Here is a 25,125-nt window from a genome sequence, read left to right on the forward strand (position 1 = left end):
AGGGGTGATTCCTTCTGAGTCTATGAGGCAAGATCTGTCCCATCCCTCTCCCCTAGCTTCTGGAGATTTGTTGGCATCCTTGGCATTTCTTGGCTTGATTCATCACCCTTATCTCTGTCCTCATCTTCAAATGGTATTATCTGTGTGTGTTCAGATTTCCCCTTTTTATAAGAGCACTGGTCAAGTTGAGTTAGGGCCCATCCTAATGACCTCAACTGAACTTGACCATCTGCAAAACCCTGTTTCAAATAAGATCACAATCTGGGGTCAGCACTTTCCCCCCTCTTCCTGGGGAGAGAAGTAGTTGAACCCATGACAGGGAGTAAGGGGAAGGATGGAGCAAGACTGGCCATAAGGAGTGTAAAGTAGGCACTTGTGGCTTCACCACATGTCCTTTTCGCTGTTGCCTATTTTGAAATTCTCTGCAATTAAAATATTAAAAAAAAAATAGAGATGTGTGAAGACATTTATTCAGGGAGCCGTTCTTACATGAAAATGCCTATCACAGGGGGACTTCCTTGGTAGTCCTGTGTCTGGGACTCCATACTTATACTGCTGGAGACCAGATTCAATCCCTGGTCATGGAACTAAGATCCCACATGCTACGCAGCGTGGCCAAAAAACAAACAAACCTTATCACAACCTCTTACGACATTGGTTAACCCAGAGCCCAGAGAGGAAAGTGTCTTCACAACCTTTGAAAAATATCCCTGAAGGCAGAATGCCCACGCTGAGGCTGATCAGGCTTCAGAAAACTCAAATGAACTAACTGGGCTGGGAACTGACCCCCAGAAGATCCAGAGGGTGAGAGGCAGGAGGCTCTGATGTGCAGTGAAGGTGTCTGCTTATTGATGGTCAGCATGGAAGCCCACTAGGCTTCCCTGGTGGCTCAGATGGTAAGGAGTCTGCCTGTAATGCAGGAGACCTGGGGTGCATCCCTGGGTCGGGAAGATCCCTTGGAGAAGGGAATGGATACCCACTCCAGTATTCTTGCCTGGAGAATACCATGGACAGCGGAGCCTGGCAGGCTTCAGTCCATGGGGTTGCAAAGAGTCGGACATGCAACTGAGTGGCACACACACACACACACTTACAGAAGCCTAGTAGGAGACATGAGAGGATAGGAGGACCCCAAAGGCTGAGAAAAGAGCCACAGCCCACACCAAAGATACCTCCATCTCAGATTTCCTTGGTGATCAGGTAGCTAAGACTCTGCTCTCCCAAGGTAGGGGGCATGGGTTTGAAACCTGGTCAGGGAACTAGATCCCACATGCTGCAACTAAGACCCGGTGATGTGTGCATGCTGTTATGTCCAACTCTTTGTGACCCTATGGACTGTACCCCCACCAGGCTCCTCTGTCCATGGGATTCTTCAGGCAAACTACACTGCAGTGGGTTGCTGTACCCGCCTCCGGGGAATCTTCCCAACCCAGGGATCAAACCCCAGGCTCTTATGTCTCCTGCATTGACAGGAGAATTCTTTACCATTAGCGTCACCTGGGAAGACTCAGTGCCGTCAAATAATAGTAATAATACATTTAAGAGAAAAGATGCTTCCATCTCAGGATTTCCCTGGTGATCCAGCGGTTAAGACTCTGTGCTTCCACTGCAGGGGGTGCAGGTTTCATGGCTCAGGATGGGGCCACAGGAAAAAAAAAAAAAGATGCCTCCATCTAGCAACGACGTACCCAGGAAAGACGAAACCTAAAAAGCTGCTCAGAACATGAGCACACTGCTGGGGAACCTAAGGAAGGGGAAGCTGCCAGCCCAGGAGGAACTGCCCTTCGATGCCTCCTTACACCTCTGTAGGAGAGACCCAAAGGCTGGTGAGAGGAGGCAAGGGGGACAGACAGAGGGTCAAGAGCTGGGGGACCAGGCCCTTCTGCTCTAGGAGGGCCTCCAGCCGGGAGAAGCCTGACCTGGGCTCCCATCCAACACCAAGTTCAGAGATTTGAACGTGAGGCTGATGTGGACCTGAGTTCCAGGCAGGATTCGCAGCCAGTGGCATGGCAGAGTCCGCCACAGAATAAACTTTCAATGAGCTATGGTTTTTCCAGTAGTCATGTATGGATGTGAGAGCTGGACTATAAAGAAAGCTGAGGGCCGAAGAATTGCTGCTTTTGAACTGTGGTGTTGGAGAAGACTCTTGAGAGTCCCTTGGACTACAAGGAGATCCAACCAGTCCATCCTAAAGTAAATCAGTCCTGAATATTCATTGGAAGGACTGATGCTGAAGCTGAAACTCTAATACTTTGGCCACCTGTTGGGAAGAACTGACTCATTTGAAAAGACCTTGATGCTGGGAAAGACTGAAGGCAGGAGGAGAAGGGGATGACAGAGGATGAGATGGTTGGATGGCATCACTGACTCGATGGACATAAGTTTGAGTAAGCTCCAGAAGTTGGTGATGGACAAGAAAGCCTGGCGTGCTGCAGTCCATGGGGTCACAAAGAGTCGGACACGACTGAGTGGCTGAACTGAATTGAACTGACCTGAGTGGATGGAGGAGCCAAGTTCTGTTCTGATCAACATCCACACGCCATGCAGTTTTGCTTTCCACTCTCGGGCTGTTATAAGGAACCGTGATTCGAGAGTGAACTCATCTGTGGGGAAAAAGGAGGAAGTCTGTGGTCCTGACCAGGAAGTTTGAGGTGGGATTGTCCGAGCTCAGTCGTAAGGAAACAGACAACTTGCAACTACTGCTATCTGTTCTCCTGTGCAAAAATGGTCTTTTGAATTTTATTTATCCATCTATTTATTTACTTATTCATTCTTTTGGCCGTGCCGGGTCTTTGTTGGGTCAAATGGGCTTCTTTTATTGTGGAGCATGGGTCTAAAGCTCACAAGCTCAGTAGTTTCAGGGGCTTAGTTGCCCTGACGCGTGTGGGATGTTAGTTCCCTGAGTGAAGATCGAACCTGTGTCCCCTGCATTGGAAGGCAGATTCTTAACCACTGTACCACTAGGGAAGTCCCATGAATGGTCTTTTTTTTTTTTTTTCTTTATTTGTTTTGCTTTGGCTGCATGGGTCTTTGGTGCTTGCAGGCTTTCTCTAGTTGCAGCGAGTGGGAAGGGGACACTATTCTGTAGTTGTGGCATGAGGGCTTCTCGCTGCAGTGGCTTCTCTTGTTGCAGAGCAGGGGTTCTAGAGCGTGGGCTCAGAATTTGTGCTGCACCAGCTAGTTGCCCCGAGGCATGTGGAGTCTTCCTGGACCAGGGATTGAACCTGTGTCCCCTGCATTGGAAGGTGGATTCTTAACCACTGGACCACCACAGCAGTCCCTAATGGTCCTACTGAAATCTCACTCCCACCCTTTGCAGGATGCATTACCATCCCTTTCTGCAGCTGAGGCCATCAAGGTATCACCAGGTGACATGGCTTGCTCAAGGTCACAGCTGGTGGCTGTGCCCTTTGGCCCCATCCTCTCAGCAATTGCTGGTCCCTGAACATCCAAGCTGTACATCACAGCTCTGTTTTGGTCTCATCCACTGGACATGTCAGAAGTACTGGGGAGCCACAGTGAGATACCACTTCCCACTCTAGTGGCTCTGACAGTAAAGAATCTCCCTGCAGTGGAGGAGACCTGGGTTCAGTCCCTGCATTAGGAAGATCCCCTAGAGAAGGGAATGGCTACCCACTCTAGTGTTCTTGCCTGGAGAATTCCATGGACTGAGGAACCTGGTGGGCTACAGTACATTGGGTCACATAGTTGGACACGACTGAGCCACTAATCACATCCATTAGGATGACAATGACCATAATAATTAAACAAAATATATGTTGGCAAAGATGCAGAGAAATTGGAACCCTGGAATCTTTGTATGTTGCTGGTGGGAATGTAAAATGGTTCAGCTGCCAGGAAACACAGTCTCACAGTTTCTCAAAACGTTCACCATGAAATTACCATGTGACTCAACATTTCCACTCCCAGGTAGACACCCAAAAGAAATGAAAAGATGCTCATACAAACACTTGTACAGGAATGCTGATAGCACCATGATTCAGAATAGCCAAAAGGTGGAGGCTACCAAAGTCATTCCATGAATGAAAAACAAAACCTGATTTGGCCTTACAATGGAATGTTACTCAGACCAGGGCCTGAACAGTACGGAGGTTCCTCGATTCCTTGGAAAATTAAAAATAGAACTACCCAAAACATTGTAAGTCAACTCTATTTCAATACATATATAGAACTAATGTATGCTCCAGCCATTCCTCTCTTGGCTATTTATCTGAAGGAAACAAAGCTGTTCTTTTGAAAAGACAGCTGAGAATTCCCTGGTAATCCAGTGTTTGGGACTTGGCACCTTCATTGTGGGGGCAGGGTTCAATCCCAGGTCAGGAAACAGTTCTTGCAAACTTGCTGCTTTCAAAAAAAAAAAAAAAGGAAAGAAAGAAAGAGGACTTCCCTGGTGGTCCAGTGGTTAAGAATCCACTGTCCAATGAAGGGGTTGCGGGTTTGATCCCTGATCAGGGAACTTGCCACAGGGCAATTAAGCCTGAGTGTGGTAACTAGTAAGCCTGCTCGCTAAAACGAAGAGCCTGGGAGCCAAAAAAATAATAAGATATCTGGACCTTGTGTTCCTAGCCCTGTTACAAGCTGGGGGATGAAATCCTCTAGTACCTTCCATAAAAGCAGTGGGAAAGGAATCCTGGGTTGGAAGAACAGCATGTACGGAATGCTGAGAATAAGTGAAGTTCATTCATTCAACCAATACTATTGACCGTCTGCTTCTAATGACTGGACATTGATTCAGGTGCTGAGGCTGAGAGATTCCCTGGCCTTCTGGCACTCACGCAAATGGAAGTGATATAATCAAGTCATTCAAAAGAATTTCAACCAGTGAATGAGTTTCAGTAATGAAATCATTAGAGCCAGTGACAGGGAATGATTAGGCTGTGACCCAGGATGGAAGGGGCCAGCGAGTAGGGGAGTACTGGGAAAGTTTTTTTTTTTATTTTAATTGTTTATGTATGTATGTATTTATCTATGGTTGCGCTGGGTCTTCGTTACTGCTTGGACATTTTTCTAGTTGGGGAGAGCCGGCTTCTCATTGCAGGGGCTCCTCTTGTTGTGGAGCACAGGCTCTAGGTGTGAAGCCTTCAGTAGCTGCAGCACTTGGGCTCAGTAGTTGTGGTGCATGGGCTTAAATGCTCCAAGGCGTGTGGGATCTTCCTGGACTAGGGAAGGAACCATTGTCCCCTACATTGACAGGCAGATTCTGATCCACTGTACCACCAGGCAAATCCTCGGGAAAGCTTGTTAAGAGGAGGCCGAGGCCACAAGAAAAGGTTGGCCCCACCAGAGATGAGAGGAAGAGCATTCCAGGTCAAGGGAACTGCAAGGTGGTCACACCAGAGCGCAGGATGAGTTCCGAGCAGGCACAGTGCCCTGGAGTGGGGTTTGGGTACTTCTGTCCTGGTGCACAGCCTCTGGTTTGCAGTGGGACCATTCCTCCTTTCCTGAGACTGCCTGACACTCTGGAGGAAGCCCTGCCCTTCCTGATGGCTGCGGAAAGGGGATGGGGGAGCATCTGCTTCCCTTTCTTTCAAGAAAGCACAAAGAGAGTGTAGACTGGGGGCACAAATTTTTCTACCTAACTATCCCCCATCATCATTCCATCTCAGAAAATGGCCCTCCACCCTCTCAGGACATCAGAGCAGGACCATGCATCAAGTGCAATGTGCCCTGCTGCGAAAATGAATGTCAAATTGAACCACATCTCTGGTCCTCACTGCCCACTCTAGGCACCACCAGTTTCCTGGTTCCACCCAGTCCTCCACCCACCCCACCCCTGACTGTAGCTCCAGCTGTCTCAAGAGGGTGCCTGTAATTTCCCAAGTCAGGGGTGCCTCCCCTCTGCTCAGAACCCTCCATGGATCCCATTTCACTCAGAGGAAAAGCCAAAGTACTCCCCAGCCCTTGCTCCACACCATCCCCTCCATGCCCTCCTCTCCCCTAATTCCCTCCCTTCCTCATTGCACTCCAGCCACACCAGGCTTCTGGCTGTTCTTTAAGGCAGTTCCTACCTCAGGGCCTTTGCACATCCCGTGAGCTCTGCCTGGTACATTCCTTCCCTGATATTGTTAGGACTCCCTCCCCACCTCCCTCCGTTTCTTGATCAGTGTCACCTTCTCAGTCTTTCCCATGATACTCTATTTATCGCTTTAGGAATCCTGACATTTCCTATTCCCTTCCCTGCTTTATTTTTCTCTTTATTTTTCAAGCACAAGCTACATCTCCATATATATATATTAATATTTATGTATTTATTTATCTGTGTTGAGTCTTAGTTGCCACTTGGGTGATTGCATCTTCTGCATTCACTTGGGGAATTTTAGTTGCGGCATGCAAACTGAGTTATGCCACACGGGATCTAGTTCCCTGACCAGGAATGGAACACGGGCCCCAGCATTTGGACAGCAGAGTCTTAGCCAAAGGACCACCTTTACATATTGTATTTTTGTTTCTGTTGCTCCTACTATTAATAAATGATTTCTGTGTGATAGCAAGAAATTTGGTCTATTCTGTTCATTACTGTGTCCCCAGCACCTGGAATGACACTTGGCTCACAGTAAGCTCTTATTTAAAAAAAAAAAAAAACTTAAAAAAAATTTACTTGTTTATTTTTGGTTGTGCTGGATCTTCCCTGCTTCTTCTTGTTGTTCAGTCGCTCAGTCGTGTCCTACTTTTTGAGACTGCATGGACTGCAGCACTCCAGGCTTCCCTGTCCTTCACCATCTCCCAGAACTTGCTCAGACTCATGTCCATTGAAATGATGATGCCATCCAACTGTCTCATCCTCTGTCGAACCCTTCTCCTTCTGCCTTCAATCTTTCCCAGCATCAGGGTCTTTTCCAATGAGTTGGCTCTTTGCATCAGGTGCCAAACTTCAGCTTCAGCATCAGTCCTTCCAATGAATATTCAGGCTGATTTCCTTTAGGATTGACTGGTTTGATCTCCTTGTGGCCCAAGGGATTCTAAAGAGTCTCCAGCACCACAGTTCAAAAGCATCAATTCTCTGGCGCTCAGCCTTTTTTATTGTGCAGCTCTCACATCCATGCGTGACTACTGGAAAAACCATAGCTTTGACTATACCAACCTTTGTAGGCAAAAATCATGTCAGGATTCCTAAATGCTTTTTAGTAAGCTGTCTAGGTTTGTCATGGCTTTTCTTTCAAGGAGCAAGCATCTTTAAATTTCATTGGTACACTCACCGTCCACAGTGATTTTGGAGCCCAAGAAAATAAAGCCTGTCACTGTTTCCATCGTTTCCCCATCTATTTGCCGTGAACTGATGCGACCGGATACTGTGATCTTCATTTTTTGAATGCTGAATTTTAAGCCAGCTTAAAGCTCAACATTCAGAAAACTAAGATCATGGCATCCAGTCCCATCACTTCATGGCAAATAGATGGGGAAACAGTGGAAACGGAGGCTGACTTTATTTTTCTGGGCTCCAAAATCACTGCAGATGGTGATTGCAGCCATGAAAATAAAAGACACTTACTCCTTGGAAGGAAAGTTATGACCAACCTAGATAGTATATTTAAAAGCAGAGACATTACTTTGTCAACAGTAGTCATGTATGGATGTGAGAGTTGGACTATAAAGAAAGCTGAGCACTGAAGAATTGATGCTTTTGAACTGTGGTGTTGGAGAAGACTCTTGAGAGTCCCTTGGACTGCAACGAGTTCCAACCAGTCCATCCTAAAGGAGACCAGTCCTGGGCATTCATTGGTAGGACTGATACTGAAGCTGAAACTACAATACTTTGGCCACCTATTGCGAATAGCTGACTCATTGGAAAAGACCCTGATGCTGGGAAAGATTGAGGGCCGGAGGAAAAGGGGACGACAGAGGATGAGTTGGTTGGATGGTATCACCAACTCAATGGACATGGGTTTGGGTAGACTCCAGCAGTTGGTGATGGACAGGGAGGCCTGGCGTGCTGCAGTTCATGGGGTCCCAGAGAGTCGGACACGACTGAGCGACTGAACTGAACTGAACTGAAGAATTTTCCATAGTTTAAAGCGCTTGCTGCTAAGTCGCTTCAGTCGCGTCCGACTCTGTGCAACCCCATAGACGGCAGCCTACCAGGCTCCGCCGTCCCTGGGATTCTCCAGGCAAGAACACTGGAGTGGGTTACAATTGCCTTCTCCAACGCATGAAAGTGAAAAGTGAAAGTGGAGTTGCTCAGTCGTGTCCGACTCTTCGCGACCCCATGGACTGCAGCCTACCAGGCTCCTCCGTCCGTGCGATTTTCCAGGCAAGAGTACTGGAGTGGGGTGCCATTGCCTTTTTAGCGTAACGTAAACACACAATCAAGGTCAGGTCCGCTCAGGGACGGGCCCCTTAGCGCCGGGAGCAGTTCCGTCATTTGTTTCACGGCCGCTGCCGCTAGGCAAGCCTCAGGATTTTAATTTGCAAATACCAGTGCTGAGCGCCCAGCTAGGGGGGACAAAGCAGGATCCGGCCAGGCACTCTCTCAATCCAGAAAAGCCAGGGTCCGGGAGGGGAAAGCGCGAGGTTTCTTCGGAGCACCGCCCCCTCCCCCTCCTTGGCCAGCGGTATAAAAGGACCCATGAAGCCCTGGCGCCAGTCTTGGCCGCGATCCTTGGTACCAGCTCCCCCGCCCCACCTCCGCCTGCGATGGCTCCCGGCGCCGCCGGTGCCGCGCGGCTTGCGCTCCTGGCCCTGCTCTGGACTCTGCTGCCCGGTGAGTTAGGGGCGGGGGCTGCCGTCAAGTCAACTTTGGAGACACGGGGTGCGTCCTGAAGCCGTGGGAGGACCAGCCCGCGACCGCCTGGAAATAAGGCGATTCGTACTTAGGTCGCTGTTTATGGGAAGTTGGGGTTAGAGGCACCGATTGAAAGTCAACAGCCATGGGTTCCCATCCAGACCCTTCATGGCCCGACTGCTCTGCGGGTTGCCGCTCCCGAGGATCTACAGGTTTTCCGCTGTAAAGTGAAGTTAATAGCGGCTACTTCTCAGCGGTTGTGTCCTGGCCCAGGAGGTGGTCTGACTGTGAGGAGGGCCACCCCAAGCTTAGGTAGACTGGGGTCCCTACCCCACCTCCCCGCCATGCACATTCTGTTCCTCACCGGTGCCCCCGGGGGAAGTCCTGGACTCTGCCCAGGGGGATTCCAGGGCTGACTTGACCAGGGAGCAGAGATTGAGAATGGGATGCCCCAGCAATCCTTCCCCACCTTCAGTCAGGAGGAAGGGGAGAAGGGGGACAGCTGGTCTCAGATGGTGGTAACTGTCAGAAAGTAAGAGACTGGAAAATCCACACCAGCTCAACAAAGAGTTCTAATTGGGATTCCAATCTGGATTCTACCCCTTTCTAGCTGAGTAACCTCCCCTTTTGCATGGGGCTCTTGTCCATGGAATTGCCAGGCAAGAATACTGGAGCTGGTTGCCATTGCCTATTCCAGGGGATCTTCCTGACCCAGGGATCCAACGTGGGTCTCTTGCTTGGGAAGGCAGATTCTTTACCATCTGAGCCACCAGGGAAGCCCCAGCCTCCCATCAGGTTTCACCATTTCTCTCTGAAGTGGGAAGGATCCCAGAGTCACCCTTGGAGAACTCACAGAGCTGCTGTTTCCACATACCTCCATCCTAGATGGAGTAGACCCGAAGCTGAAGGCAGAGATCATTTTGAGGGGGGTCTGGGGAGGGTGGCAGGGTTAGGATGGGTGGGCTCACACAGAGATTTTTTCCGTTTGAAAGCACCATGGTCTGAAGGAGCTTATCAGAACAGACCCCCTCCTTCTTTCCTGCAGCCACTGGCTACCTGCCCTGTGCTAGTGGGTGGTGTGGTGACTGTATTCGCCCACTTTACAGGCAGGGGAAAGTGAGGGCCAGAGAGGGGAAACCACTTGTCCAAGGGAGTGGGGACCAGCCTGATTGGAGCTTCTTCACACTTGACCTCTTGGGAGGGAAACGGACACTGACTCCATGCCCCTCTTTTGCTAACATCCTCCATGGTCACTCAAGGTCCTCAGAATGAAGACCACATCCCTGGCATGGCTGAACACTGCTTACATGATCCTCCTGACTTCATTTTCCCCCAACCTATCCCCTTACTCTGCTCCAGCCACCCTGCCTCAGGACCTCTGCACTTGCTGCTCCTTTTCCTGGAAGTCATTTCCCTTTTCTCTGGAATGGCCCGCCGCTGCTCTGCATCCTGATCTCTGCTCACACATTCCCTGGTCACGAAGGAACTGTCTGTTCTCTCATCCTGTTTCGTCTTTCCCGAAGCCCTTGTCAGCATCAGTTGTTAATTATGTTGTTTACTCATGAATTTTTCTGTCTCCCACACTGAAGGCAGAGTTTTGTCTTGTTCAATGCTGTGTCCCCAGCACAGGCTGGATGCAGTAATATTGATGAGCCCCAGTTGTCAGGCCTGACCCCTTCCCCCGATTTGGTTCCAGGGCCTGGAGGTGCCGGAACATCAATACATCCTTCAGAAGCCATCATACCCCGAGGAGGCTCTCTGAGGGTGAACTGCAGTATCTCCTGTGACCAAAAGGCAATTTTGAGCCTAGAGGCTGAATCAGCCAAGAAGGTAGTGGACCGCAGGAACAACTGGAAGGTTTTTGAACTGAGTGATGTTCAAGAAGACCACGTGCTGTTGTGCATCTCAATGTGTCACAGTGAAGTGACGATGGCTTCGATGGACCTCACCGTATACTGTGAGTGGCTGGGTCCAGGGCCTGGACTAGGCAGACTGGGTGGGGGAGGTGGACAGGGGAGTCCCAGCAGGTTGGAAAGCCTTCGTAACTTGGTGAGTGGAGGCAGGGTCTCACTGACGGGCAGGAGGCCCATCTTTGGAAAGTCTGATGTCATCTGGACACCCTCCTTGAACTCCATAGGGGTGCCCTTCAAATATGGACAGGAATTCAGAACGTTCCTGTATGCTGTCTCTCTAGGCCTCTTTAATAAGCTGAGATGGTCCTAGATCTGATTCTTTAAAAAAAAAAAACAACACTGTGGTGTGTTTCCTGGTAGTGTGGAGGCACTGATGTGGCCTGGGTTCAGTACCTGGTCAGGGAACTGAGTCCCTACAAGCCTTGAGACCAAGAAATAGATAAATAAGTAAAAGATATGAATTAAAATTAGCCCTGAGTTTTTTTTTTTTTTCAAACATTGTCAACAATACAAAAAACTGGTACCAACTGGTCTGGCAAGAGTGTGGGGAAGCAGACAGTCTGTGGACATTGCTGACAGAGTGGGGGTCCCAAGAGTCACAGCTTCTGGTGGGGAAGCAGACATCAGTCCCCAAAATATCACATGTGTGGGTCCTTTGACATAGAAAACCCACTTCTAGAAATTGGGCCTTATAGGTGCTCCCACTCACGAGGGAACTGAAGCAGGTAGGGGGTTATTCACTGTGGCTTGATCTGGAAGGGAAATAGCTTGCAAGTCACTCTAATGTAGGGAACTGGGGAGACGTCCCTGGTGGTCCAGCGCTTAAGACTTCACCTTCCAGTTCAGGGGGTGCAGGTTTGATGTCTGGTCTGGAACTGGGATCCCACATGCCACACAGCCAAAAAACCGAAACATAAAACAGAGACAATATTGTAACATATTCAATAAAGAGCTTAAAAATGGTCCAAGTTCAAAAAATTCTTTTAAAAAACATAGGGGGTTGAGGAGAGAAACAATGGTTCAGTCATCCCATGGAATAGTATGCAACTGTGTAAAAGAATGAGACAGAACATTTTGGGGGTATTGTCAAGTTCAAAAGAAGTAGGGTCTGCCCAGAATGACTGTCAAGGTACCACAGTGTTAGGGAGACGTGGGGGTGGGGAGAGAGAGGTTGTGTTTCTGCATTAAAGAGCTCTGGACAAAAACACAGCAAAAGCAGCTGGCTGTGACAAGGGAAACCGGGGTGGCAGGGGGCGCTCCAGGAGAGGGCAGGGGATGTGTTTTCTCCATGTGCCTTTTATTTCCTTTGGACATTTGAAGTGACAGTGAGTTAGCATGACATAAGCAATAAATAGATACATGAAATTCAAACTAAGAGAAAATAAAAAAGGAAGAAAGAGGGATTTCCCTGGTGATCCAGTGGTTATGAACCTGCCTTGCAGTGGAAGGAACACAAGTTCAATCCCTAGTAGGGGAACCAAGATATGCCTGTGAGCGACTAAGTCCATGTGCTGGAGTGATGCTCATGTGGGGGAGTGAGGGGGAACATATGGCTTCCTGATTGATTTTCACTTGACCCCCTTGGAAAGGTCTAATGATGCAATGAGGCCTGAGGGACATTCGCCTTCACAGTGCCTGAGTAGAAGGAGCTTTGGGGCATTCAGTGGCTTTGTTTCTGGTTTCGGGAATGTTTGAACAGCTGCTGGCCAAGTGAGCAAAGTCCCCAAACAATCTCAGTGGCCTCTGAAAACCCCCCGGAAACCTCCTCATAGGACCCTCTGCATCTCAGCCTGAGACGGAAAGCACCACCTTCCAGGTTTGAGTCCCGGCTCTGCTAAATTTCTCCCTCTTTGGGTGCCAGACTTTGCCTTAGTTTTCACCTCTGTGAAATGGATCACACAGTCGCACCCAGTAGCAAAGGGTCACCTAGGAGAGACTGTAGCTTGGTCCTGCCCCACTGCCAGTATTTAGATGAAGAAGCGTCTCTGGGTGGCTGAAATTTCTCTAGATTGAGTTGTAATTTTTGTAGGAGAGGCCCCTAACTGGATTTTGAAGCACGCACAGGAGTTGGTAAAAACAAGCATGCTAGACTGAAGGAACAGGGCTTCCCTGGTGATTCAGTGGTAAAGAATGTGCCTGTCAGTGCAGGAGACATAGGTTCAATCCCTGATCCGAGAAGATCCCACATGGCGCAGAGCAACTAAGCCCATGGGTCACAACACTGAAGCCTGCTAGCCTTAGAGCCCAGAATCCCCATCAGAGAAGCCACCCCGATAACAAGCCTGTGCACCACAACTAGAGAGTACCCCCATTCACCTCAATAATAGAAAAGCTCACACGGCAAGAAGACTCAGCAGAGCCAAAAATTAAAGAATAATATTTTTTTTAAGGGTAGACAGAAGGAACAGCCTGGTCAAAAGTTTGGAGTGGGGAAACAAACTGACATGCAACTGGGGAGGTTAGAGGGACTGAATATCAATGGATTGGTGTCACTGGAGCTGAGTTTGGCAGGACTTTGAATGCCAGACTGAGAAACCGAGACCTTCTCCTTCTGTTGATAGGGAGCCATGGAGAGTGTGTGAGCAGGCAGACATCTAGAGCACAGGGCTGACCTTACAGGAAGCCAGGGAGCAGCTAACTGTGGACCCAATCCAGGTCACACATGTCGTGGGCAGTGGTGTGTACAAGAAGGGAATACTAGGGACTTCCCTGGTGGCCCAGTGGCTGACTCTACTCCCAGGGGACCAGGTTCCATCCCTGATCAGGGAACTAGACCCCACATGCTACAATTAAAGATCCTGTGTGTGCAATGAAGACCCAGCACAGCCATATAAATAAATTAAAAAAAAATTTTTTTTTTAAAGAATGTAGTTCTCACCTTGGAGAAGGAAATGGCAACCCACTCCAGAAATCTTGCCTGGAAAATCCCATAGACAGAGGAACCTGGTGTGTTACAGTCCGTGGGGTCGTAAAGAATCAGATATGACTGAGCATACACACACATTCCTCACCTTAAAAGTAACCTCATTCCAGTTTACAGTCATCCTCTTAACTTCTGAAGTGGATTAATAATAGTCTGAAGAAAAACATTATGAGTCTTCCCTGGTGGTACAGCAGTTAAGAATCTGCCTTCCAATGCAGGAGTTTCCGTCCCTGGCTGGGAAACTATGATCCCACATGCCAAAGGGCAACTGAGTCCAAGCACCACATCTATTGACGCTGGGCACTCTGGATCCCGCCCACCATAACTAGAGAGAAGCACAGTTTGCCGCAGGGAAGAGCCTTCTTGCTTCAAGGAAGGATCTGGCATGCTGCAATGAGATCCCACACACATCAGGTAATAAATATTTAAAAGTAAATTAATAATAATAATAACAAGAGCCCTACTCTCTTTAGACCCAGTTTATAGCTTAGAAAACTCAGGCTTCCTTTCCCTAACCCTGAGGGCAGGGATTATTCAGGTGGCAAAGTCACTCCCCCACTGGCCAAAGCAAGGAAGCAGAGAAGCTAGGAATCAACTCCAGCCTCCTGACATTTTAAGATCACTGCTCTTTTTTTTTTTTTTGATGCTGGCAACCTGGGGAGAAGGTGAATTCAGGTCCGAAAACCAACTCGAAGCAATGCTGCTATTTAAGTGACACTTCAGGGCCTCTTGAGAAGGGACTAGAAGTTCGAGGCCTCAAGACCCCTCCCTGGGGAGTCTGGGGAATGTCTCAGTGCTAAGCCACAGTTCACTGGGGCTCTGTTGGCAATTTCCACTGGCAGGAAGATCCAGGCTGGGAATTCTATTACCTCATGCAGAATGGAGACCCTGGCCTGTGGATACCCGCCCCTCGACAGATGGTGCCTTCAGGGGATACTCAGGCTTCGTTTTGAGTGTCTGTTCTGATATGTTTGACATTTCAGGGGATCACACAGTTCATTCAGGAACCCTTAAAAGGAAACTCCCGAAAAGCCTCGAGTCAGTGTGCCTGACTCTATTTCATTCTTTCTACAAATACAGAACACCTCCTGGGTGCCAACCGTACAGCTGGGGACAAAACAGACAAACACCCGTGCCCTCCTGGGCTGACATTCTGTGGCAGGAAGAGTAGAGAAACCAATGAAGTCAGTCGATGATCTTGTATGTCAGAGATGAGAGCTGCCGTGGAGAAAAATAAGGCCACAAAGAGAAGGAAGAATTTCTCTTTTTATTTTACAGCAAAGTCTAGAGACTGGGCAGCTTAAGTGTAATGTATTGCTGGGACTCCAGGCAATAGACTTTGAAATTCCTTTCCATTTGTCAGTCTCAGATGCTGCAGTGAATAAAGAGTTGTTTTGCCTCCTTCACAACCACTTGGGGACATCTCACCAGGTTATCCTGAAGCTCTTAACATTCCGATCTGGCTTAGGTGGTTTGGGGAGTGTTCTGGGGATAAAATGGTGAGGTTCCTGGAACAGGTGTGTCCAGGGCCCCAACACACCCGCTATGGGCAGGCAGCCAGCCTGTCCTGTTCACATAACACCCCTTTCCCCTGCAGGGTTCCCGGAGCATGTGGAGCTGGCTCCCCTGCCCCTCTGGCAGCCTGTGGGTGAAGAACTCAACCTGAGCTGCCTGGTGTCTGGCGGGGCCCCCGGGCCCACCTCTCCGTGGTGCTGCTCCGAGGGGAGGAGGAGCTGGGCCGGCAGCCCGTGGGAAAGGGGGAGCCCGCCGAGGTCATGTTCACAGTGCAGCCAAGAAGAGAAGACCATGGCACCAATTTCTCTTGCCGCTGGGAACTGGACCTGCGGTCACAAGGGCTGGAACTCTTCCAGAACACCTCGGCCCCCAGGAAGCTCCAGACCTATGGTGAGGCACTGGGGAGCCAGCAGAGAAGATGCACTGAGGGGGATTTCTTGCTTGGGATGCGGGGTCCCTGGGAAGCAGAGGCCCCTGGCCATGGGGCTGCTGAGAAAGTGGCAACCTTGATTGCAAAGGCTTCTGGGAAGAGCATCTTCTTGGCCACTGGGGTGGAATGTTCTGGGCTGGGTGCCTGCACTGAAGGATGATCTGGAAAGGCTGTGACCCAGGGCAAGCGGTAGGTGTGTCCTGAGACAAGAGTGACCTAGCCAGTTTCCCTGGAAGAGGGCGTTCCAGGCAGGGGGATGGAAATGGCTGGGGAGAGGGCTTCAGGATGTCTGTCTGCCCCCTGTTTACACCGGCTCTGTCTCGCCAGTCCTGCCATCGACCAACCCGCACCTTGAGGTCCCCTGGTTGTGGAAGTAGGCTCACGGTGGCCGGTGAAGTGCACGCTGGATGGACTGTTCCCAGCCTGGGACGCTGAGGTCTATGTCATGCTGGGAGACAAGAGGCTGGAAACCATCGTCACGTTCCATGAATACTCCGTCTTGGCTGAGGCCTGGATCGAGGGAAACGAGGAGGAAGAGGGCACCCATTCCTTGAAGTGTTCAGTGAGTCTGGGGAATGAGATCCGGAATACACGAGAGAGCGTGATTTCTACACTTAAGTAGAAACCCAAGAGAGCCTTAGGAGGTGGGTCAGGATAACGCTGGGGCGGGTTAACGCCAGGGGCGGGGCTCACTGTGTGTGTGCCACACCTCCAGGCTTCCAGGCTCTCTCCCGGACCTTGAGCCACCCGAGGTCTCAGGATGGACTACAGTGACCATGGAGTGTGAGGCCCGTGCTGCAACTGTGGTGACACTGAACGGAGCCCCGGCTGGGCCTCTGGGCCCGAGGGCCCATTTGCAGCTCACCCCCAGTGCCCAGGACAATGGACGCTGTCTCTCCTGCTCTGCTGAACTGGAGGTGGCTGGGCTGGTGGTCCAGAAACACCAGACCCTGGAGCTCCGTGTCCTGTGTGAGTGCGGCCGCTGGACTATGACCCCTAAGCTCCAAGACCCTAAGAGCTCCTGCCCTCCAAGGCCCACCCCACCCCCACCCTGGTGAGGCCCTTACCCAAATTCCCGCCTAAGTCTTCTTACACATAGACCCAGAAGGTGAGTGGTGTCCAGATCCCTGATCTGCCCTATTCCCCCACTCCCCATTTGCTGTGTTTCTTCAGAAGGCCCCCAACTAGACCAGCGGGTTTGTCTGGGAAACTGGACGTGGCAGGAAGGCTCGGAGCAGACCCTGATGTGCGAGCCCTGGGGGAACCCAATCCCCAAGCTGAACTGTAGTCGGAAAGGGGACGGGGCTTCGCTGCCCATCGGGGACCTGAGGACTGTCAAGCGGGAGGTGGCGGGCACCTACCTGTGTCGGGCCACCAGTGCTCGTGGTGGAGTCACCCAGGAAGTGGTCGTGAACATGCTCTGTGAGTGCTGGAGTTTGGGGCAGGGAAGGGACTCAGAGCTTCCACTGCAGGTGCAAGGGGTTCAATCCCTGGTTGGGGTGCTGAGATCCCACATGCTGTGTGATCAGCAAAAAATAAAAAGGAAAAAAAGCCAGGCTGTTTGCCCTGCAGTTTCCCATAGGTTGATATTGGCTGATGGCATCCCCTTACGTTACTTAACGTGTTCCTTTGTCACCAGTCAAATTCAAGAAATGAAAGCTATTAATTTGTTCTAGGTGGTGCTGGAGACAGTCACCAGGAGGACAGGATTCTGCGTTTCTCTTTCTGTTTCTGAGGACTACAACTGATCAAGAGGTTCACATGCCATCCACCTGATCTTACCTTTGTAAACTCTCTGACTGTTCCCTAATGATTTGCTTCTCTAGGGACAGTTGCTTGGACCTGTCATTTCATTAGCCATCTTCGAAGGGTTTCGAATCCATCTCTCCATCCTCACACTCTCTACATCTTTCTCATGTATCTTCGAAGCAAACGTACTTCCTCAAATTCATACATCCGACATTTACTGCCTTTCCCTAAGCGTCCTGTCCCAGAACAGTTAAATCTGTCATGAAAGGCAAATGGAGATGGGTAGGTGTGACTCATTGTCAGCAGCATTTGTGATGTTAGTTTTAGGAGTGCATATTCTAAAGTGAAAAGCAAAAACAAACAGATTTGAATCTCAACTCCAACACTTGACACTCCAAGTAGACTCACAAATCGCCTGACAAGTCTCCGCTGGTTTCATCGTCTGTAAAATGGTATGTTCATAATCCCAACCTCTAATGCAAAATGGCCCTGCCACTTTGGAAAACAGTTTAGCAGTTTCTCGGAAAGACAAAGCTAAACTTACAATGTGGCCTAGAAATTTGTCTCCAGGAATCTACCCAAGAGAAATGAACAGGTATGTCCACACAGAGACTTGTCCATGCGTATGTACAGCAGCATTTTTCATAATAGTCCTAAAGTGAAAACAACTCAGATGTCCATCAGCTGATGAATGGATCAACACAATCTGGTTCATCCATATGATGGAGTATGAGTCAGCAAGAAAAAGGAACAAAATGCTGACACATACTAACATGATGGAACTCAATTATGCTTAGTGAAAGAAGTCAGACACAAAATAATGTAAATTGTATGACCCATTCTATAAAAGGTCCATAAGAGACAGATCTATAGAGACAGAAAGTAGACTGGTGACTGCCTAGGGTTGAAGGGCAGGAATGGGGATTAATTGGAACCAGGCATGAGGGTTCTTGGAGTGATATAAGTGTTTCAAAAGTGGATAGTGGTGACAGTCACACTATTTGGCAAGTTTACTAAGGAAATATTGATTTCTCTTCTTAAAATGGGTGAAATGTTGTGGCCTCTAAATTTTGCTTCAGTAAGCTTATTTAATGGAGAAGGTGATGGCACCCCACTCCAGTACTCTTGCCTGGAAAACCCCATGGGTAGAGGAGCCTGGTAGGCTGCAGTCCATGGGATCGTAAAGAGTTGGACACGACTGAGCGACTTCACTTTCACTTTTCACTTTCATGCATTGGAGAAGGAAATGGCAACCCACTCCAGTGTTCTTGCCTGGAGAATCCTAGGGACGGGGGAGCCTGGTGGGCTACCGTCTATGGGGTCGCACAGAGTCGGACACGACTGAAGCGACTTAGCAGCAGCAGCAGCAGCAAGCTTATTTAAAAGAGAATTCAGACCTCTAAGTCCATATTGAATACTCTATTTTGTTTCTACCCTCGGAGATCTTACATGACAGTAGGAGACACAAGCCATATAAGCACGTATATGATACAATGTTAGCACGTAATTTCCATTCTTGAAAACAGCGTGGAGGTTCTTCATGGGATTAAATGTAAAACCACCATATGATCCAGCAATCCCACTTCTGGGTATATATCCAAAGGAAATGAAATCACTCTCTTGAAGAAATATCTGCACCCCCGTGTTCTTTGTAGCATTACTCATAGTAGCCAAGATACGGAAAAAAACTTCAGCATTTGTCAATGGATGGTTGAATAAAGCAGAAGTGCTACAGGGCCTTCCCTGGTAGTTCAGTGGTTGGGAGTCCGTGCTTCCACAGAGAGGGGCTTGGGTTTGATCCCTGGTCGGGGAAGTAAGATGCCGCATGCCATTTGGTGCGGCCAAAAAGAAGAAAGGGATCATCAGACACATATACACACAGGAAATATTATTCAGCCATCAAGAAGGAGATCCTGCCATTTGCAACAACATGGATGAGCCTGGAGGCCATCATACTAAGTGACATAAGCCAAACACAGAAGCATAAATACCATATGATTTCATTTACATGTGAAATTTTAAAAAATCAAATGGACAAAAGCAGAGAGTAGAAGGGTGGTTGCCTGGGGCTGGGGGCAAATTTGGTTGAAGGATTTAAGCTTTCAGTTGTTAGATGAGTAAGTTCTGAGGATTCAATGTACAGCATGGTGATTATAGCTAATAATACTGCATCGTGTAGTTTGATGGTAGTATTCTTACTATTCATACAAAAAATGCTAGCTAAGGACATCCCTGGTGGTTCAGTGGTTGAAACTCTGCGCTTCCATTGCAGGGGGTGCAGGTTCAGTTGCTGGTTGAAGAACTAAGATCCCTCAGGCTGTGTGGTATGGCCAAAAAATGAAAAAGAGAACCAAGTGAGGTGATGAATGCATTAGCTTGACGGTGGTAGTCATTTTACAGTGGGTATATATATATATATCAAATCATCATGTTGTACACCTTAAATATATGCGATTTCTATTTGTCAATTACATCTTAATAGAGCCGGGGGAAATGCTTTTTAAACTTTCAAGTGGAGAAGTTGTGAAATACAGCTCCCTGGGCCCTACCAGGACCTGCAGAATTTGCCTCCAGGGCCCAGGACTCTGCATTTTCACCCTGGCCCTCTCCTGATGTGCCCCATCCATGACTTAACTGTTTTCAAAAGGCTGATTTGGGGCTGCTTTTAGGCTCTAAGATACTGTAAGATATTGCCCAGAGGCAATATGGCCAGGACAAGACCGTTGCTTTGTCACTTTCATGGGGCTAAATCGGTCCTTCTCTTCCCAGGTGATTCCACAGCCCCAGGGGACTTCTGACAATGTCTGAGACATTTGTGTTGTTCCCCCTGGGGTGGGGGTGCTGCTGGCATCTAGTATCTAGACAGAGGTCAAGGATGTCCCTAATGCCCCAAGTTATTACTTTTCTTTAATAGTCACATCACAGAGTACAAAATAAAGTGGTAGTTTCTTTACAGTCAGCCAAAACGGCCATCTGGTGTGTGGGCCCGGCCGTGTGACCACAGTGACTCATTGACTGAACAGCTCCTCCCTGAAAACATCTCTGGGATGCCTCTCAGGACTGGCTTCAGCGCTCACAACACACTCTTCAAAAGTCCTTGATGGACATAAATTGTGATCCTTAAAGCATCATATTTGACCGAGAGAAAAAGAAAAAACTGACAGTCCCAGTGGTTTGAATTCCATGTTTCCAGTGCTGTGGGTGCAGGTTAGATCCCTGGTTGGAGAACTAAGATCTCACATACCTGCTTGCATAGCTGAGTCACTTTGCTGTGCATCTGAAACTGACACATCATTGTAAATCGACTATATTTCCATTAGAAATAACAATACATTTTTGATTTTAAAAAAAAGTAAAAAGGCAATTTGGAGCAAGTATTAGGAAAGGATACAGAGGCTGAGTGGGAAATGCTGAGCTAAACCCAAATCATTACCAGCCTCTCCCTCTGCCTCTCATCAGTCCCGCAGGGAACGAAGGCCCTAAGAAAGACAATTCTTTTGCTCTGACAGCTCCCAGCCTAGTCATAGAGATGCTTAATAGGGTTCAGCACGGCTGAAAACAGGGAACAGGGTGAAGAAAGAGGTCAGAAGTTGCTGCTCCACACTGCAATTCTTTGGCCAGATCAAGGATGAAAAAGGCATCAGAAAAAGTGATCCCTAACTTTCCTGGTGGTCCAGTGGTTAAGAATCTGCCTGCCAATGCAGGGGACACAGGTTCAATCCCTAATCCGGGACGGTTCCACATGTGGCTGAGAAACAGCCCATGCACCCCAACTACTGAGCCTGCACTGTAGAGCCCGAGCTCCACAGCAAGCGTATCCACCACAAGGAAGGAAGCCTGTGAACCACAGCTAGAGACTAGCCCCTGCTTGCCACACCTAGAGAAAATCCACGAACAGGAATGAAGACCCAAGCAGTCAAAAATAAATAAATAAATAAATTTAAAAAGGATTCGGTGTCAGGATGTGCTAATAATCAGGGCATAATGTGTGAATTCATTTCCTAGGCTGCTTTAGCAAAGTAGCACAGACGAGGGCTTCAACAATAGGACTGGGATTTCCCTCCTAGTCCAGTGGTTAAGACTGACTGCTTCTACTGCAGGGGGCATGGGTTGGATCCCTGGTGGGGTAAGTTCTACCTGCCACACGGTAAAGCCAGAAAAAAGAAGAAGAAGAAAAAAAAACTAATAAAATAAATGTAGTAACCTGATTTTTAAAAAACAAACAAATAATAGAACTGTACCATCTTATAGTTCTGGAAGTCAGAAGTCCGTGATCAAGATGTCAGCAGGAGACTTCCCTGATGGTCCAGTGGTTAAGAATCTGCCTGCCAATGCAGCGGACACAGGTTTGAGCCCTCAGAGGACACAGATTCAGTCCCTCCTGTAGGAAGTTTCCACATGCCATGGAGCGGTTGGGCCTGTGTGCCCCAGTTAAACCTGCCCACCTAGATCCTGTACTCTGCAACAAGAGAAGCCACCGCAATGAGAAGCCCAGGCACTGCAACTAGAGAGTAGCCATTGATCACTGGAACTAGAGAAAGCCTCCACAAAGCAAGGAAGACCCAGCTTAGTAAATAAATAAACAGTGTTAAGGAAAAAAGATGTCAGCAGGGTTGGAACGTCCCTGGTGTCCAGTGGTTAGGACTCTGTGCTTCCATTTGCTGGAGACATGGGTTCAAGGCCTGGACAAGGAACTAAGATCCTTGCATGCCTGGTAGCCCAGCCAAGAAAAAAATACATATCAACAGGGCTGATTCCTGTTGAGGCTGTGAGGCAGGCTCTGTCCCATCCCTGTCCTCTATCTTCAGGTGGTTTGTTGGTGTCCTTTGCATTTCTTTGCATATCCACTGGGCTTTACTGGTGGCTCACACAGTAAAGAATCCACCTGCAATGCAGGAGACCTGGGTTCCATCCTTGGGTTCTGAAGATCCCCTGGAGAAGAGAATGGCTACCCACTCCAGTATTCTTGGCTGGAGAATTCCATGGACATAGGAGACTGACAAGCTACAGTCCATGGGGTCGCAGAGTCAGACATGACCAAGCGACGAACACTCTGCACTTCTTTATTTGATTGATCACCAGGATCTCTGTCCTCATCTTCAAAGGGCGTAGTCCCTGTGTGTGTGTGTGTGTGTGTTCAAATTTCCCCTTTTTATAAGAGCACCAGTCATGTTCAGTTAGGGCCCATCCAAATGATCTTCCCTGAACTTGAGGATCTGCAAAAATCCTGTTTCTAAATAAGATCACAATCTGGGGGTCAGCACTTCCCCCCCCACCCTCTGCCTGGGAAGAGAAGTAGTTGAACCCGTGACAGGATGGAGCAAGACTGGCCATGTGGACTGTGGAAGCAGGCACATGTGGCTTTACCACATGTCCTCTTCACTGTTGCCTATTTTGAAATTCTCTGCAATTAAAATATTTTTTTAAAAAGAGAGAGAGATGGGTGAAGAGACTTCTTCAGGGGAGCTGTTGCTGCATGCAAATCCCTATCACACTGGCACTTCCCTGGTGGTCCTGTGGTTGGGAGTCCATACTTTCACTGCTCCTTGGGGTTCAATCCCTCCTCAAGGAACAAAGACCCCACTTGCCCTGCAGTGAAGCAAAACAAAACAAAACAAAAAAAAAACACCCTATCATACACTTTTAGGACATAGGTTAACCCAGAGCCCAGAGAGAAAGAAGACTTCATAGCATTTGAAATATATCCTAAAGACAGAACACCCAAGACTGAGACTGACTTTGGCTTAAGAAAGCTCAAGTGAGGTGATGGGGCTGGGATCTGATATCCTGGAGATCCAGAGGGCAAGAGGAAGGGGGCTGTGATGTAGAGTGAAGGTGTCTGCTTTTTGGTGGTTGGTGTGGAAGGGCTTCCCTGATGGCTCAGATGGTCAAGAATCTGCTTGCAACGCAGAAGACCTGGGTTTGATCCCTGGGTCAGGAAGATCCCCTAGTGAAGGGAATGGATATCCATTCCAGTATTCTTGCCTGAGGAATCCCACGGCCAGAAGAGAGTTGCTTCAGTCCATGGGCTTACAAAGAGTCGGACATGACTGAGTGACTAACACACACACACACACACACCTGGACGCCCACTAGGAGAGATGAGAGGGTAGATTGACCCCAAGGGCTGAGAAAAGAGCCACAGCCCATACCAGAGGTGCCTCCATCTCATACTTCCTTGGTGATCAGATGGCTAAGACTCTGCTCTCTCAAGGCAGGTGTGTGGGTTCAAAACCTGGTCAAGGATCTAGATCCCACATGCTGCAACTAAGACCCGGTGATGTGTGCATGCTGTTATGTCCGACTCTTTGTGACCCTATAGACTGTACCCCCACCAGGCTCCTCTGTCCATGGGATTCTTCAGGCAAACTACACTGGAGTGGGTTGCTGTACCCTCCTCCAGGGAATCTTCCCAACCCAGGAATCAAACCCCAGGCTCTTCTATCTGCTGCATTGATAGGCAACTTCTTTACCACTAGCGCCACCTGGGAAGACCCGGAGCAGACAAATAATAATAATAATATATTTAAGAAAAAAGATGCCTCCATCTAGCAACGACGTACCCAGGAAAGAAGAAACCTCAAAAAGTTGCTCAGAACACAAGCACACTGCTGGGGAACCTAAGGAAGGGGAAGCCGCCAGCCCAGGAGGAACTGCTCTGCGATGCCTCCTTACACCTCGGTAGGAGAGACCCAAAGGTTGGTGAGAGGAGGCAAGGGGGGCAGACAGAGGGTCAAGAGCTGGGGGACCAGGCCCTTCTGCTCTAGCAGGGCCTCCAGGCTCCCATCCAACACCAAGTTCAGAGATTTGAACGTGAGGCTGATGTGGACCTGAGTTCCAGGCAGGATTCGCAGCCAGTGGCATGGCAGAGTCCGCCACAGAATAAACTTTCAGTGAGCTACGGTTTTTCCAGTAGTCATGTATGGATGTGAGAGCTGGACTATAAAGAAAGCTGAGGGCTGAAGAATTGCTGCTTTTGAACTGTGGTGTTGGAGAAGACTCTTGAGAGTCCCTTGGACTGCAAGGAGATCCAACCAGTCCATCCTAAAGGAGATCAGTGCTGAATATTCATTGGAAGGACTGATGCTGAAGCTGAAACTCCAATACTTTGGCCATCTGTTGGGAAGAACTGACTCATTTGAAAAGACCCTGATGCTGGGAAAGATTGAAGGCAGGAGGAGAAGGGGATGACAGAGGATGAGATGGTTGGATGGCATCACCGACTCAATGGACATGAGTTTGAGTAAGCTCCGGAAGTTAATGGGCAGGGAAGCCTGGTGTGTCCATGGGGTCACAAAGAGTCAGAAACGACTGAGCGACTGAACTGAATTGAACTGACCTGAGTGGATGGAGGAGCCAAGTTCTGTTTCGATCAACATCCACACGCCACGCAGTTTTGCTTTCCACTCTTGGGCTGTTATGAGGAACCATGATGTAAGAGTGAATTCATCTGTGGGGAAAAAGGAGGAAGTCTGTGGTCCTGACCAGGAAGTTTGAGGTGGGATTGTCCGAGCTCAGTCGTAAGGAAACAGACAACTTGCAACTACTGCTATCTGTTCTCCTGTGCAAAAATGGTCTTTTGAATTTTATTTATCCATCTATTTATTTACTTATTCATTCTTTTGGCCGTGCCGGGTCTTTGTTGGGGCTAGTGGGCTTCTTTTATTGTGGAACATGGGTCTAAAGCTCACAAGCTCAGTAGTTTTGAGGGCTTAATTGCCCTGAGGCGTGTGGGATGTTAGTTCCCTGAGCGAAGATTGAACCTGTGTCCCCTGCATTGGAAGGCAGATTCTTAACCACTGTACCACTAGGGAAGTCCCATGAATGATGTTGGGTTTGTTTTTTGTAGTTTTTA

The 25,125-nt window shown here is 48.8% G+C and overlaps 1 protein-coding gene and 1 pseudogene across 2 annotated transcripts; both read left to right on the top strand.

The window, feature by feature from the left end:
- The first annotated feature begins 8,097 nt into the window (after window positions 1-8,097).
- On the top strand, window positions 8,098-20,225 carry LOC133250647 (intercellular adhesion molecule 1-like; annotated as a pseudogene).
- On the top strand, window positions 16,298-20,225 carry LOC133250648 (intercellular adhesion molecule 1-like). Of its 2 annotated transcripts, XM_061422100.1 has the most exons (3): window positions 16,298-16,490; window positions 16,698-16,943; window positions 19,543-20,225. In XM_061422100.1, the coding sequence occupies exons 1-3, from the start codon at window positions 16,298-16,300 to the stop codon at window positions 19,566-19,568; spliced, it is 465 nt and encodes a 154-aa protein (XP_061278084.1). In that variant the 3' UTR covers window positions 19,569-20,225. The 2 variants fall into 2 exon arrangements, with proteins under 2 accessions (XP_061278084.1, XP_061278083.1); XM_061422099.1 differs by having other exon boundaries at window positions 16,698-20,225.
- Window positions 20,226-25,125: the final 4,900 nt, after the last annotated feature.

Source organism: Bos javanicus, chromosome 7 (assembly GCF_032452875.1).
Source record: "Bos javanicus breed banteng chromosome 7, ARS-OSU_banteng_1.0, whole genome shotgun sequence".
Classification (NCBI taxonomy): domain Eukaryota; kingdom Metazoa; phylum Chordata; class Mammalia; order Artiodactyla; family Bovidae; genus Bos; species Bos javanicus.